Raw genomic sequence first — 13,816 nt, 5'->3', positions numbered from 1 at the left:
TCTCCAGAAGTCTTTGTTCTATGTGGAGTCACTTGGTGTGAGCCAGTTTGCCGGTTTGCTTTTGATTTCTTCTTTTCACTTGTTGTTTTCTTTTCCCTCTTCACCATACCTAACAGCATAGTTCTGCTCTGTCTTTAACCTCTTTTAACAGAAAAAGAAAATGGATCGCTATTGTTCTTTTCCTCTCTGTTCATGTGCATGGGTTTCTTTCTTTTCCTACAGCTTTGTTGTGCCTAAACGCACTCTGACAGGCATTTTGTGTAATCGCTGATGCACAAGACCGTCTTGATGGTCCATTTCTTGAAACTCTACCCCTTGTTGATCAGCTACAGAGCGGCTGTTTGGTTAAATGGATGCGTGTAGGCCCGCAAGCCACTGTGCTTTTGGCACTTTCTCATGCCAAGGCAAACGCAAGAGCCGCATTTAGAATCCGTGGGAATCCTTTTGGAAATTTCAATTGTGTTGTGGGAGAACAAAGGCTCTTTGTAGGCGCTCTGTAGCAAAAAAAAGTGTGGGATGTTGTTCTAATGTGTTTTTTTTCTCTTTTCACATCAGCATTATAGGGGAGAGTTTTATCACAGTCGTTAGGATGCCTGGTGCTTAAAGAAACATTCACGTACAATCACTTCTTGATACATTCACAAGTGACGCACATAACAGTGGATTGTCACTGCATTGTCAGTGACCTTGTTTGTGTGACGTTTTGCACAGCCCTGCTTAAAAGGCCAGTGATTTCCATGCTGGTGGAGGCTGGTTTCTGCTGGTTAGCACTGGTCTAGCAGGTCTTTTCATCAGGGTAGGAGAGCTGTTTTGTTGTGTGTGTGTGTGACTGAATTTTATATGATCGAATTTGAGTGAAATGTGCCTGTGGCAGAGAATTGCTCATCAGTATGTGTAATCTTTGATACTTTTCTTTAATATACAAAGTAATTTAGTACTTGAGACAGCGATGATCAATCACGCAAACCCTGCTGAAAAATAAACTGCTTAAACCAGCCTAAAGTAGGGACTGACTTAAGATGGTCTAGCTCAGGGCTGTCCAAACTCGGTCCTGGAGGGCCGGTGTCCTGCAGAGTTTAGCTCCAACTTGCCTCAACACACCTGCATGGAAGCTTCTAGTATGCCTAGTAAGAGCTTGATTAGCTGATTCAGGTGTGTTTAATTAGGGTTGAAGCTAAACTCTGCAGGACACCGGCCCTCCAGGACCGAGTTTGGACAGCCCTGGTCTAGCTGCTCTCCCAATATTGCAAACTGGTGTTTATCTGGTCGATCTAAATCACCTCACACCCTGACCATCTGAAAAGTATTAAAAAAAAAACCCTGCAAAATCATCAAAATTGACAGATTTAACCGGCCTGTCTTGGCTAGCTAAACCTCGGCTTATTTAAATTAGTCTAGATGGTCTCCCAGAATGGTCAAGCTGGTGTTTTGCTGGTCAGTCTAGCTGTTCATCCTCTGAAAAGTGTCCGAAACCCAACAAAACACCATCAAAACTGACCAGTTTGCACACATTTGCAGACCTCTCCTGTTTTTTCCTGTACCTGACAACTTGGACATGACAGCAATCTTGAAACCCCTACTGAAAAAAAGGCTTTGCAGCATGGACAAGTTGTTTAAGTTTGGTCAGTTTTATGGTTTTAGAAGGGTTTTGGACAGCTGGTCAGGGTTGGAGGTCAGCTAGACCAAACAGCTAAACAGTAGCTTATGAGGCTGGGGGACTAGCTGAATCTCGCTTGGTTTAAATTGGTTTAGTTTGTTGTAGTTTGTCAAACTGCTGTTTTGCTGGTTGGTCTAAGCAGATCTCCACCTTATCAGCTGAAAATTGTCCCAAACCCTTCTAAGACCATCAAAACTGACTAGCTGAAAACCACTTTGCAGACTTCTGCTGTTTCTGTGGATGTTGGATGTGACATCTTGAAACCCTTAAAAAAGCTTAAGCAGCACAAAGCCTCACAATTTGGACCAGTTGTTTAAGTTGGTCATTTCTTATGGTTCTAGAGTGGTTTTGGACACATTTCAGCTAGACCGCTAGATTATCAGGCTGGGAGACTCACTAAACCGGGCTAGATGGTCGACTAGAATGGCCTAAACCCCTCTAAAACCATCATAACTGACCTGTTTGTGCAAACTGGTAAATTTAGGCCTTGTTTAAGCTGATTTTTTTCCACCAAGTACTTGGATGTGACGGTAATCATGACAACCCTACTAAAACCAGTTTAAATCAGTCTAACATCTCCCAGTTTGGCCAAATTGGTTAAGTTGGTCAGGTTTTATGGTTTTGGAGAGTTTTTCTGTTTTTTATTCAGTCATGGTGGGGGACTAGCTAAACCCTAGATGGTTGAAACTGGTCTAGCTGATCTCCCATCCTCACTGAAAAGTGTCTAAAACCATCAGAACTGTCCAGTCAAACTGTCTTTTTTAGTCTGGAAGACTAACTTGAATGAGCTAAAACTAGCAAACTTGATTTTGGATTATTTAATCTGGGTTTTATTGACTGGGAGCACAATTCAGTATGAAAAACGTATTCACTACCCACCTGCAATTTTGTGCTGATATTGTGCTGCACCATGTGTATTTCAATTAAGTCATTAAGTCAGGTGTAAACAGGGCCTAATACGAATGCAGACACGAATGCCACACCATGACAAAGCTCGGCAGATTGCAGGCGAGACTTGTGCTGACGCAAGAGGAATTTAAAAACCCCCAACTCCCAAAACTGTACACGTGAATGAGGCTAGATTGCAATGGTTCCCAGTGGATCCACCGGCCTAGTAGCTGGAGAGAAATTGTATGCGTGTGAAAAAAAAAAATACAAGTGAGAAAAGATGGTAGGAAGGAGGTTTTTAAGAGGAACATCTCCCAGACAGAATACTCTGGAAGTAGAAATCTCTCTCTCTTTCTTTTCCCCGCTTTCCTCACTCCTTGAAGGGGGGAGACCTCCGCTTGTGCCAGCTAACAGACTAATCATGCAGCTTGCCAAGAAGGAGTGTTTCCTCATTTCTTTCCCCTCCCTAGCCATTTTCAGACAGCTAATGCAGAAAACTGAAGGCTTTCGTTGTAGACTCTATTGGGGGATTGAGAGGCCATTTAGCTGCTTAAATTCTTGGCTGAAGCTTGGTGCAGTTTAGTGGGGTTGGTAGCGGCTGCTCTTGAGGAAACAACTGAGTTTTTGCAGAAAACACAGGCACACATTTGCATGCACGCATGCAAGCGCATGCACAACTTAAAACAGCACACAAGGCACGTCCCTGCTGAAAAGACCAGCGTGTTTTGAATGCAAGAGTTCATTGGTCAGTTAGGATTCATTTGTCAACAAGAAAGACCATGCTGTCTGGCAAATCTAGGGCAACCATTATGGGTTTTTTTTTTTAGGAATCTCTGAGTTCTCCTCCCAACAATGTTTTACAATATGATCATATTTTGAGAATTGCTTAGTCGCAGTACAAAAAAAACTTATTATAGCAGACCTAATAAAACAAAAAAGTAACAAACAGAAGACTAAAGTAGCCGAATATCCAGTGGCTAGTGCTTGTTTGTCAATGTCTGCTCTGTAGTTGTACATCATGCTATAAAATCAATATTCATGAATCAAGATATTAAATATTAATATCAGATCATTCCTTCTGCATGACTATACTGGTTTATCATGTAGAACAGCACCAAACTAGTACTGAAAGGATGTCATGGCTGGTCTTTTCACAAAGGCAATTTCTGAATCCAAAGATTAGCTCTTTCAGTGCTGATTGTAGACTGCAGCACTTCACTGCATCCATTCATGATTTTGCCCATTTGGATCATCAGATTTGGGTCTGTGACTACCAGATTTTCAAATTAGTGCTGAACTGAACTGGATTTTGATGCTCTATTCTTAAATGTGAAGAGTGTAATTATAAAAATTGCTCATAAGTGTCATTTTTTTAGGGAAATCGACCTACGGATTTCTTATACAATTTATCCAACTTTATTCGCATACATACAGCACACTCACAAAAGGCAATATACATTACACTTAAAACATTAATGTAGAAACAAGTTTCACTTGGAAATTGCTAGTAAATTTCACAATTATTTTACAAAGAAATGGTAAGTTACAAATTGAAATTTTAAAGTAGAAACACTGAAATTGTATTTTCTTGTAAAACACACTCCAATAATCAATAATCTATACATATGTAGCTCATCTCCACTGCTTGATTTCATTGTTACAAAATTCTATTATCGCCCCGCTCTGATCTGCTAATGTGACATGACGGTATTAAGATATTTCAAACACTAATATCATGGTTTTCTTTAAAGCTGCTTTGAAACAATGTGTACTTGTGAAAAGTGCTTTATGAATAAATTTGACATTTGAATCTTTCTTCTAGTTGACTTTGCATGTACATATCAAACAAATGACACACTTCATCTTTAAATAATTACATTTGGTTCCTCCAGTCTTGAATATGTGCTGGTGTACTCAAATCTGATGTATTCCCTCTCTCAGACTTTTCCTATCACATCAAGCAGTTATAGGGCTCTTACCTATGGCGTCTTAAGCCTTGCGGTGTAAAAACAATGTCTGAAACTCGGCATGTGAGATAAGGCGAGAGAAAGACCTGTCGACTGACACCTGGTTGAAGCTTATCACCCACGGCTTAGCAAGAGAAAATCGAGACAAAGACGGAGGCAACGAAAGGGCGAGGAGATATCGCCCTGCTAACATTAAGTGAAATGTCAGAAAAGTGGGCTGCCAAGATTACCTGGCTCTTAGCCCACCCCGTCCATCATTAGGACTCATTAGAGATGCTCCGAAACCTCAGAGCGCACTTTGGAAACACCAGGGCTCGCCAGCTTGCCTTTTTCTTTGCTTTGATCAATTGCGGAATAGAAATTAGGCTTTCATGGGGTCTTGCTTTTGGCTGCCTTGTTGACCCGGTCGGATTCTAATGATTTACTGGGCTTTCCTTAAAAAAGCAATGAGCAAATGATTCATGTGGAACGTTTAATATTCATGAACATTATTAGCCATTTGGAACACTGAAAGATTTAATTATGTATTCTTTTAATGATAATGTTTTGCCTTAAAAATCCTTATTTCTCCTCAAACCACGATAAATTGAATATCAAAGCTATTTTGCGCAGATTTTGATGCATCACTTGTGCAATCTACCCTAGAAGCGGGCAGCTCGGAGTGCTTTAAAGATGTATCAAGCAATGCATCTCTGTGTCTGAATCAATGGAGGCTTACTTAAAAGCAGCATTTTTACTGAGCCGCTCCTTCATCATTCTCTCACAGCAATTTTGTACACGTCAGAGTTTAGAATCTGTCGGGCCACATATATACCGATGCTTTAATGTTCAAAAACAGAATGCATGCCGTGCTTAGCCAGATGGAGCCGGCTGCGCTATTTTTTCTTTTCTTTTCCATAAACATTTAGTTTTCAGGCTCTCATTACTCCCCTCGATTTTCTTTGGGAAAGTAGTCTTCGTTCTGAGTGGATTATGAGGAGCAGGCTGTCTGAAATGGAACAATGGCACATTTTTCACGAATTTCTCACGGATGTTGACACTGATGTGATGGCGGATGCAATGAACTGTTGAAAAATCATTACAGGATCCTTTTACAGCTTAGCTGTGGTTAGCCTGGCTTAGCCGAGCGATTTCTACCGCTTCCACAATCCTGTTATGTCGTCATTATTCGTCATTACCTGAAACTTCCCTCTAATAAACTTGTGCTCTGCATAAAGGGCTAGACTATAAATGGATCTGTGTTCCAGTCTCCTCGTCATATTCAGTATATATCTTTATGTAAAGGTGTGTTTTTCTCCCTCAAACAGAGGAGCCATCATTTTCAATCATTGAGCCAGATGGATTCAAAATGTTTAATGCAATAAGTAAAATATAGGAATTCGAGTTAAAGGGATAGTTGGAAATTTTATTTATTCACCCTCAAGTTGTTCCAAACCTATATGAATTTCTTATTTCTGTTGAAGATATTTGGAGGAATGTTGGTATCCAAACCATTGCTGGTCCCCACTGACTTCCATTGAAAAAAAAAATACTATGAAAGTCAATGGGGGATAAAAACAGTTTGTTTGGAAGAAAGAAATTCATACAGGCCTGAATGAATGGTGAAATCATGCTAACAAAATTTTTGAAAATGGTATGAGCTATCCTTTTAATAATCAAGATCATCACAAGAATGAAATGGAATGATTTTCAGTTATACGCACCAATATAAAAATAAACATAGCAATATTTTAGCTTATTTATAATTGTCTCTACATATTAAACTGTGACATGGAAAAAGTGTGCCATGGATGAATGATATGCAACCATTTTCGTTTAATATAAATGTTATATTCCAGTATAAAAACAAACATCAATATTTACCTACGTGTATTCTTACTGAAACATTTTAATAAATGAAAAAAATTTCATGCAGAGACTATAAATATTTCTGAGTGACGACGCAAAGCATTGAATCAGATGTCTAATTTGATTTATTGATAGCAAGATGTCATGAAAATAAATGGATAAAAATGCCTGTGTGTGTGTGTGTGTGCGTGCGTGTATGTATATACGTGGATGTGTGATATGCCAATGTTCGATTTATCACCCACGTCTTTTTGCACATGATGACATTTTTGGAAATCTCATGTTCACGACCCGAGACCTGGCGAGGTTGCGAGGTTTTTTCTTTTTCTCCTGATGTTGTAATCCACTCAGCCATGCTTTCTCCGGGTCTTTGATGTACAGTGCACATGGTGACTTTAGCAGGACAAAAGAAATCAAGATAGGCACCCTGGGATTATTGCCTGCCACAGATCGAAATTGAGAAACGTGCATGTGAGAAATACCATCCTCCTCCAGAGAAGCTCTAACGCCCAGCTCTTTAAGCCGTCAACAAGCGTGCGTGTGTGTGTGTGTGTGTTTTCTAGCACGGAAACGAGTGTCTCTGGCAATAGTGTTATTAGGATCTGCTCAAAGCCCAATTATACATCGAAATCTGTTGCATTTAGCACTTTCTAACAGGCGCTGCACATGACCCAGTCATGTAAGCACTCAATTTTGCATCTCAAAACCCGGGTCTTTTTGTGCTTTTCAAGTAATTACCTTGGTGGAAGTGCACTCTTTGGTCAGCCAGCCCTTTGGAAGCTTTCCTACATCACTTTTGGCAGCACCATTAGTGGTTACCACGTCATCTGTCAGTTAGCCTGGGCTTTAGGAGGACAGCGGGAGAGGTTGGTGTAAGCTGAACGTATGCGCCCTGAGCTCTCCAATAAATCAATACAGGACGTGTGAAACAGCGGAAGGGAGGGGTCACCGCAGGCCATGGCTGAGATTTGAGCCTATCCTTTACAGTCAAAGGAAATGCGATCTGTCTGCATTCGCTCTATCCATCATACGTCTCCTTCTGCACTGCCAAAAACTGTGTATTTTAGCAGAAATAAATTATAAAGCAGTGACCGCACTCACGTGGTGCATGTGCGGACCACTTTATGTACACTGTTGTTGTGTGATTGATTGCTTCCATAGCAGTTGTAGTTCTACCTGGGGTGGTAGTTGTGTTATTTTATAAGTAGGAACCATTTATAGATGAGTGAAAAGCGGGCGGCGTTGTGAGGGCCTGATGTGGAGGTCTCCAAGCAATCAGACTGCCGAGTGGTCTCTATCTACAATCTATAGCTTGGGAAAAACATGAATAATGGCATAAATTACAACCCTGAATGCCGTAATTATAGTTAGTGCTTTCTTGTGCTTTGGGAAAGGTGCCATTTTGTTGAGTTGAAAATATCTGGAATTTATCACTTCTACCAGGAAATTGATGACGTGATGTTTAGAGAACTTCTGCATATGCAAATACACTTGTGTTCTGTAATTAAAAAGTACATTCATATATAATAAATGTCTGTATTTATATTAATGTATATAAATGCTTTTATATTAATTTATATAAATTAAAATAAGTGTATATAAAGTTTATATATAGCAAATGTTTATATATATATAAATAAGTAATAATAGAATATATAAATTTAAATCATGAGTATGCAGTTGTATTTGATAATATATAAACGTATATTGAAATAAGTCTGAATATACAGTATAGATACAGGACTGAATATATAAATGTTAATAATGAATGCATGTATAAAGTAAATCTGACTATATAGCGATATCTGAATATATAGAAGTTACTCTGAAAAATTTAGTCAAGTTTGAATATAAAAATTGTGAATACATTGTTACAATTCTGACTATATAACTGTAAATCACAATGTATATTTAAAAATCTTGAGCATGAGTTATAATTCTGTATGTATATATGTATATATAATCAACATATTCAAATCAGTAGTTCTCCATTGTTGTGAATTAGATGTTGATTAGAAGCAGTGCTTCATGGGATTGTAGTTCTTTCCCTCATTAAAGCCGTTAAGTATACAGTCTTGTACCTTTGTCATTTTATTCCATTTTCAAATACTTTTTAGCTTCAAATCAAAATTGGAAATGTTATCATTCACCTTGTAGCTGGGTGATTTGATTTTTTTTCTTCAAAAATCCGTATGGGAAAAATTAATGGGAAAAACTTGGCACTAAAAAGTGGGTGGGCACTAATGCGCTCTATATAGGCTTTGTGTTTTAATAAACTCTCTCAGAAGTTATCATTTCTCACATTATTATCCTAAGCAACCGATTCCAGCTATGCATGTATGTGGGAAAATTGAAACGTGGACTTTAATGTTGAGCGATTTTGTAGCGTGCCATTAGCAGAGTGCGGCAGAATAATAATGTGCTGTAGTTATGGCACTCGAGGAGCATAGTAGACACGTTAAAGGTCACGAGGGCTGAAGAGGTGCTTTGTCCACAAGCCCATCAACCTTCTTAGACAATAATGACCTTTAACAGCTTCCACAACTCTCTAAGGTTCACTCTCAGTGTGGGTTGTAAGAACTCAACGTTTTTCAATAACACTCATAAAGAGTTGTGCTAGTAAATTCTGCGGCTTAATGTTTTATTAGCCCCGGAGTGGATCGATAGCGTGAGACTTCCCTGCTGTCCAAGTGCCATGGTTGGGATAACAGTATCTTAAATTTACCCAAAAAAGGTTAAGCCTTCACACTACGGCCACTTAAAGATTCAGGATTGGTAAAATTTTAAATGTCTTAAGTGTGCTGCTCTTTTTTTTTTACTTGACAACAGGAGCGGTCAAAATGTAACACAGGCTGTTTGTTCGGTCGCGCTCAGAATCACGGTGAAGCGGCGCCGTATATCTCCTCAACCCACCTTTGTCTTTTGTCTCTTAGTTACAGAGCTAGATGTCGACTGTGGGGTTCACAGATACTGTCTGCCAGGTCGATGAATAATGGATCCTGAGCTGTGACATCTGGCAGAGATAGCGCCAGGAGAGTTAGGTTAAGAGAGATTGGGGATGTTAGCCGATTGTGTAGTCATGTGTATGTGTGCGTCTCAGTCCCACATGCGTGCCTGTTTTCAGTAGCAGCGGGGCTTGAAGAGACTTTAATGACAGTGGACTGAGAGGCATGGCGAAATGGAATAGGGTATCCTAAGAAAGAGCTCTTTTAGCACCTCTATATCTCCCGGGACTGGGATAAAACAAACCAGAAGAGGAGCAAATGAACAGGAAAAAAGTGTGTGGGAGAGGGAGCGATCGTACGCTCGTTATATTGCAGGAATATTAAGTCGTATCCAAACTGTGTGGGAAGAAATTTAATGTACTTGTACATGTTCGCACATATATTTTCATCAGTAGCCTACTCTTCTTTTTGTCTTGTATGAAAGGTTTCTCAGTAGTTCTGGAGCTCGTAGCAGAGCAGAGAATAATTTTTATTTTTTGGGGGGGAAAAAGCCTCTTGACTTGTTTCTAGTATCCTGAATACATAATGACTCAAATTGTCATGGTAACAGAGGAAATTGCAGGAGGTAGAATTGATGATTGCTTGACCGAGAGCGAGGCATAAGTTTAGAGGAGTGTGCATGCTATTTGGCCTTTTGAATTAAACAACCTACAAAGCTTCAGCTTATTTCAGTAGCACTGTTTGCTAAGGTTAGGGTCACTGATACTATAACCCTCATATTTATATTCAGACCAACAGCACGCTTGCAAATTTTATGCAACAATAAAAATAATTTTTTTAGAAACAATATTGATAGTTCTTTAGTTGATCCTCATTGTTATACACACAGTAATGGCATTTCTGAATTTAGCGCTTTTGAACAAATCGCGTCGAGTAAATAATTCAATGACTCACTCGTATAGAGATTCACTTGTTTGTTTTGTGAATGAATGAATCAGCATTTTGACACATTTAAGTGAATGATTCACTGAATCTCTCAAATAGACTATTAAAACTCTTAACATTTAAATCAATTTATCATACAGAAAGAGTCACCAAGTTTTTGAAAAGTAATAGAAATTTCCAAAGAAATGTGGACCTAACTGAACATTTAATGCATTCTTTTTTTTTTTTTTTTTTTATTAAAAGAATCATATACATTACAACTTGATTAGTATATAAATATTAAAAGCACTTTTCTGTTATGATTCAAACAGTAACTCCTGAGTTTGTGAGTCTTTTTGAGTGATTCATTAAAAGAAAGAACTCAATCTCTTTTGTACAATTAGAGCTACTGTACGGTCATATGATTTCTCAAATTGTGCATCTTGAGAAAGTTTGCTGTTGTATTTCAAAGCAATTTAAGAGACCACTTTGGCACCTACAACACCTTTGCATTGTAGGAAAGAGTTTTGCACTGACAAACACCACTCAGGTTTTTTCAGAAAACTGTAAAAATCGAACTGTTATTTAAATCAGTGAGCTGGGGTGTATTTTTAATCCATTTAACTTCTTACAAAACCTCAAACTTGAGCAATTTTTCATAATTCTCTCACTTTGCATATTTATAAGGTTAACTGTAGAACCAGAGTTTTATAATATATTGACCCATGCAATAAAGTAATGTAACCAAATCAATGCAGTGGACTTGCAAAGCACTATTACTGTCCTTTCAGTTGCACAGATAGGCTCGATTAGAAAACTTTTGATTAAATCAGACTGTAAACATAATTACTTTTCTTAACTTCACCACCACTATATACGTAAATGAATATAGACATCACTTCCGGTGCATGCTGCCTCAGCAATGCATTCCATGCAGGCTTCTATATAGCATGAAGTGGGGCTAATCCTTCCTGAAGCAGGTGTTCCTTTAGTGTTTGTGACTTGGACACGTTCCCAGGAATTTGGTGGGAATGCGCAGGCTGACCAATTAGCTGATTTTAGCTGGAGGGCCGGATTCCCAGTGTAACTTACATTCCTTCCTCTTTGCATGACCATACTGTGACATAATCTACACATCCCTTCTCCATCTGTGTGTTTCTCTTTTTAACTCTCTACTTGTGTAGTGTAATTCACCTGGTCAGCTCCCGAGCGTAGAAGGAATGGACGTTTGTGTTGTTTTCTCGAACCGAGACCCGAGAGCGGATCTGGCAAACTTGGCTCACACCATAGGACTTGTAGCTGGGAACTGGGGGCAGCCAAAAACCATTACTCAGTCTAAACTGAACCAAATCGTACACCACCACCACCTATGGTGAAGAATAGCTACCACCACCAAGCAGAAACTTCCTCATTTGTGCCCCTCCCCTCCTCTGCAGAGTCGACAGAAGACCCGTCCAGTGCTGGCGTGGTGGCCGGAGCCATTCTGGGAAGCTTCTTGGCGCTCGTTTTGGTCAGCGCGTTGGTCGCTGTGTTAGTGATGCGAAGTCGCCGCCATCAGCATGGATATTCGGGCGACGGCGAGCAGGGCGCTTATGGCAACAAAACTCGCCTTTTTGGAGGCAAGAAGGCTAGCAAGAACGGCGCGGGAGCCAACAACAACGGGCCGATCTACACATACCGCGAAAGCGACCCCGGCGCCCTCACGGAGAAACGCAACGAGTTCCCACGCATGACCGGCAACATGCCAACCGCCCATGACATCCTGCTGAGCGGCGAGATGAACGAAGCTGAGCGCAGGAAGTTTGATGCTCTCAACGACAGCCTGGAGGATGAAGAAGAGGACGAACGGTACGACCGCTTCAGCGGACTGCCGCCTAGCTACCAAATCCACCGGCACGAAGACGAGTGCGCACCTTACCTGGACGACGACATGGAGTCCCAGCGAGACGGGTCCATCATCTCCCGGACTGCCATTTACGTCTAGAGGAAGCAGATAATTCACCTAACTGATATTTACTTGACCTTTTAAAACAAAAAGACGGAAACTTGCCATCTGAGAAGCGGAAGCAGAACGCGTAATGTCACATCTGTAGACAAAAGCACTCATTATCAAACTTAAAACACAAATTAATGCTACTTCCCTCACGATGTGTACTTTTAATGCATTATACTGACTAAAAATAGTTATTTGGTTGTTGTGTAACTGTAACTTCTCGTTAACGCCCATTCTAGACAGAATCCATCTTTCGTGGTTGATTCACTCCCATGAGCACAATACTCAAGTAGGCTCTTTGAAGTGAAAAGAAAGCCTTGTGATTAAGCATACAGGATTGTCAATGCTACATCGCATGAGAGACTCAGCAAGCTGTGACCTAGAAGCTAAGGCCGCTCTCTCCAGGTTGCATACGGCAGGCTTCTTTAATCAAATCCCGGGGATGTCGTCTTCGAGAACAGCTGGATGTTTTGTTAGCGAAACAGAAAACAGGCAACGCAACGCTCGCTCCAGCATCTGGGTCATTCATCTGTGGCACCGATCAACTCCAGCTGTGAAGGCTTTTAACTTTCCCCCACTATTTTTTAGCTCTTGTTTATTAATCAGATGTCTTGTTACGCTAAAGGAATTTTCTGAATGACTCGAGGGGTTCTAGGCAGAAGCCTAATAGTGTTTTTCTCTCCGTACTCTCCTGTCAACCTCTGCAGAACGGTTTGTTCCGGGCCATGTTTAATTCAGAAGAGTGTTGTGCATTAGCCGCGTGCGTTTTGAGCTGATGCATGTTTTTCCCAACCCCTGATTAATCCAGTTATATCAAAACCATAGACCGCAACATCTAAAAACTGCAGACAGGAGCGCGACTAGCTTCAGCACAAATCCTTCCAGGCAGAAATAGGCTTGGAGTCTATACCGTGTTGTCTTTTAACTTCACTAAAACAGATTAAGTAGATTAATGCACATCGTAGATTGGCGGCAAAACGCAATTGATGTGCCTTTGAGTGTGGGATTATGTGGACGGCGGAGCGCTTGACGGACCTCAGCGGGGAGCGTTAAGCCAGGCAGCATATGCTGCCCGGTTCAACGGAGTCCACGGTGTTGAAACGCTGCCAGCTGTGAAAAAAGGTCAAGGGTTGACGTGCTCTCACCGTATGTTTGGCAGCGAGATTAGGCCGCTCGCTTTACCGAGTCCCTCTAGAGCTGGTCAGCGGTTTGTTTTGAAGCCTCTCGCATAAGCAGACTTTTTTAGACTACAAAAAAAAGACATTTCAGACAACTATAAGTGTGTAACAATGTGCGTCCAGATGTGGATTCATTAGTGTCTGAGTTGTCGGCGAGCGCGTGCTTTGCATAATATCGTGCCGCTTGTATGGATGCTTCGGCAGTGCTTTGAATATCTTGAGCCGTGACTCATTCATCCTTGGTTTCACAGCATCGAGCCTTCGGTGGAGGGAGGTTAGAGTGATAATGACAAAGGAGCAACACACTCACCTATGCGACGCTACCCAGGCAGAACTCCATATCCAGCAAAGCGGATATAGCATGAGTAATTTGGAGATTATACTATCTGGACCCAGTGACTGTAAAGGCAGTAGTT

General features: G+C 40.6%; 1 protein-coding gene across 2 annotated transcripts in view; it reads left to right on the top strand.

The window, feature by feature from the left end:
• The window catches only part of LOC306885705 (nectin-2-like), a 138,059-nt gene that overhangs the window by 66,088 nt on the left and 58,155 nt on the right, over window positions 1-13,816 (top strand). Inside the window, exon 7 of one of the 2 annotated variants that reach the window (XM_079442421.1) lies at window positions 11,666-13,473. The exons of the other annotated variant lie outside the window; for it this stretch is intronic. Coding sequence (XP_079298547.1) covers window positions 11,666-12,213 — 548 coding nt within the window. The 3' untranslated portion in view covers window positions 12,214-13,473. Of the gene's footprint in view, window positions 1-11,665; window positions 13,474-13,816 lie in introns of those variants that run through there. 2 annotated transcript variants of the gene reach the window in all.

Source organism: Barbus barbus, assembly GCF_936440315.1.
Source record: "Barbus barbus genome assembly, chromosome: 19".
NCBI lineage: Eukaryota > Metazoa > Chordata > Actinopteri > Cypriniformes > Cyprinidae > Barbus > Barbus barbus.
Note: the sequence above shows the minus strand (reverse complement) of the source record. Positions and strands in the feature narration are given on the sequence as shown.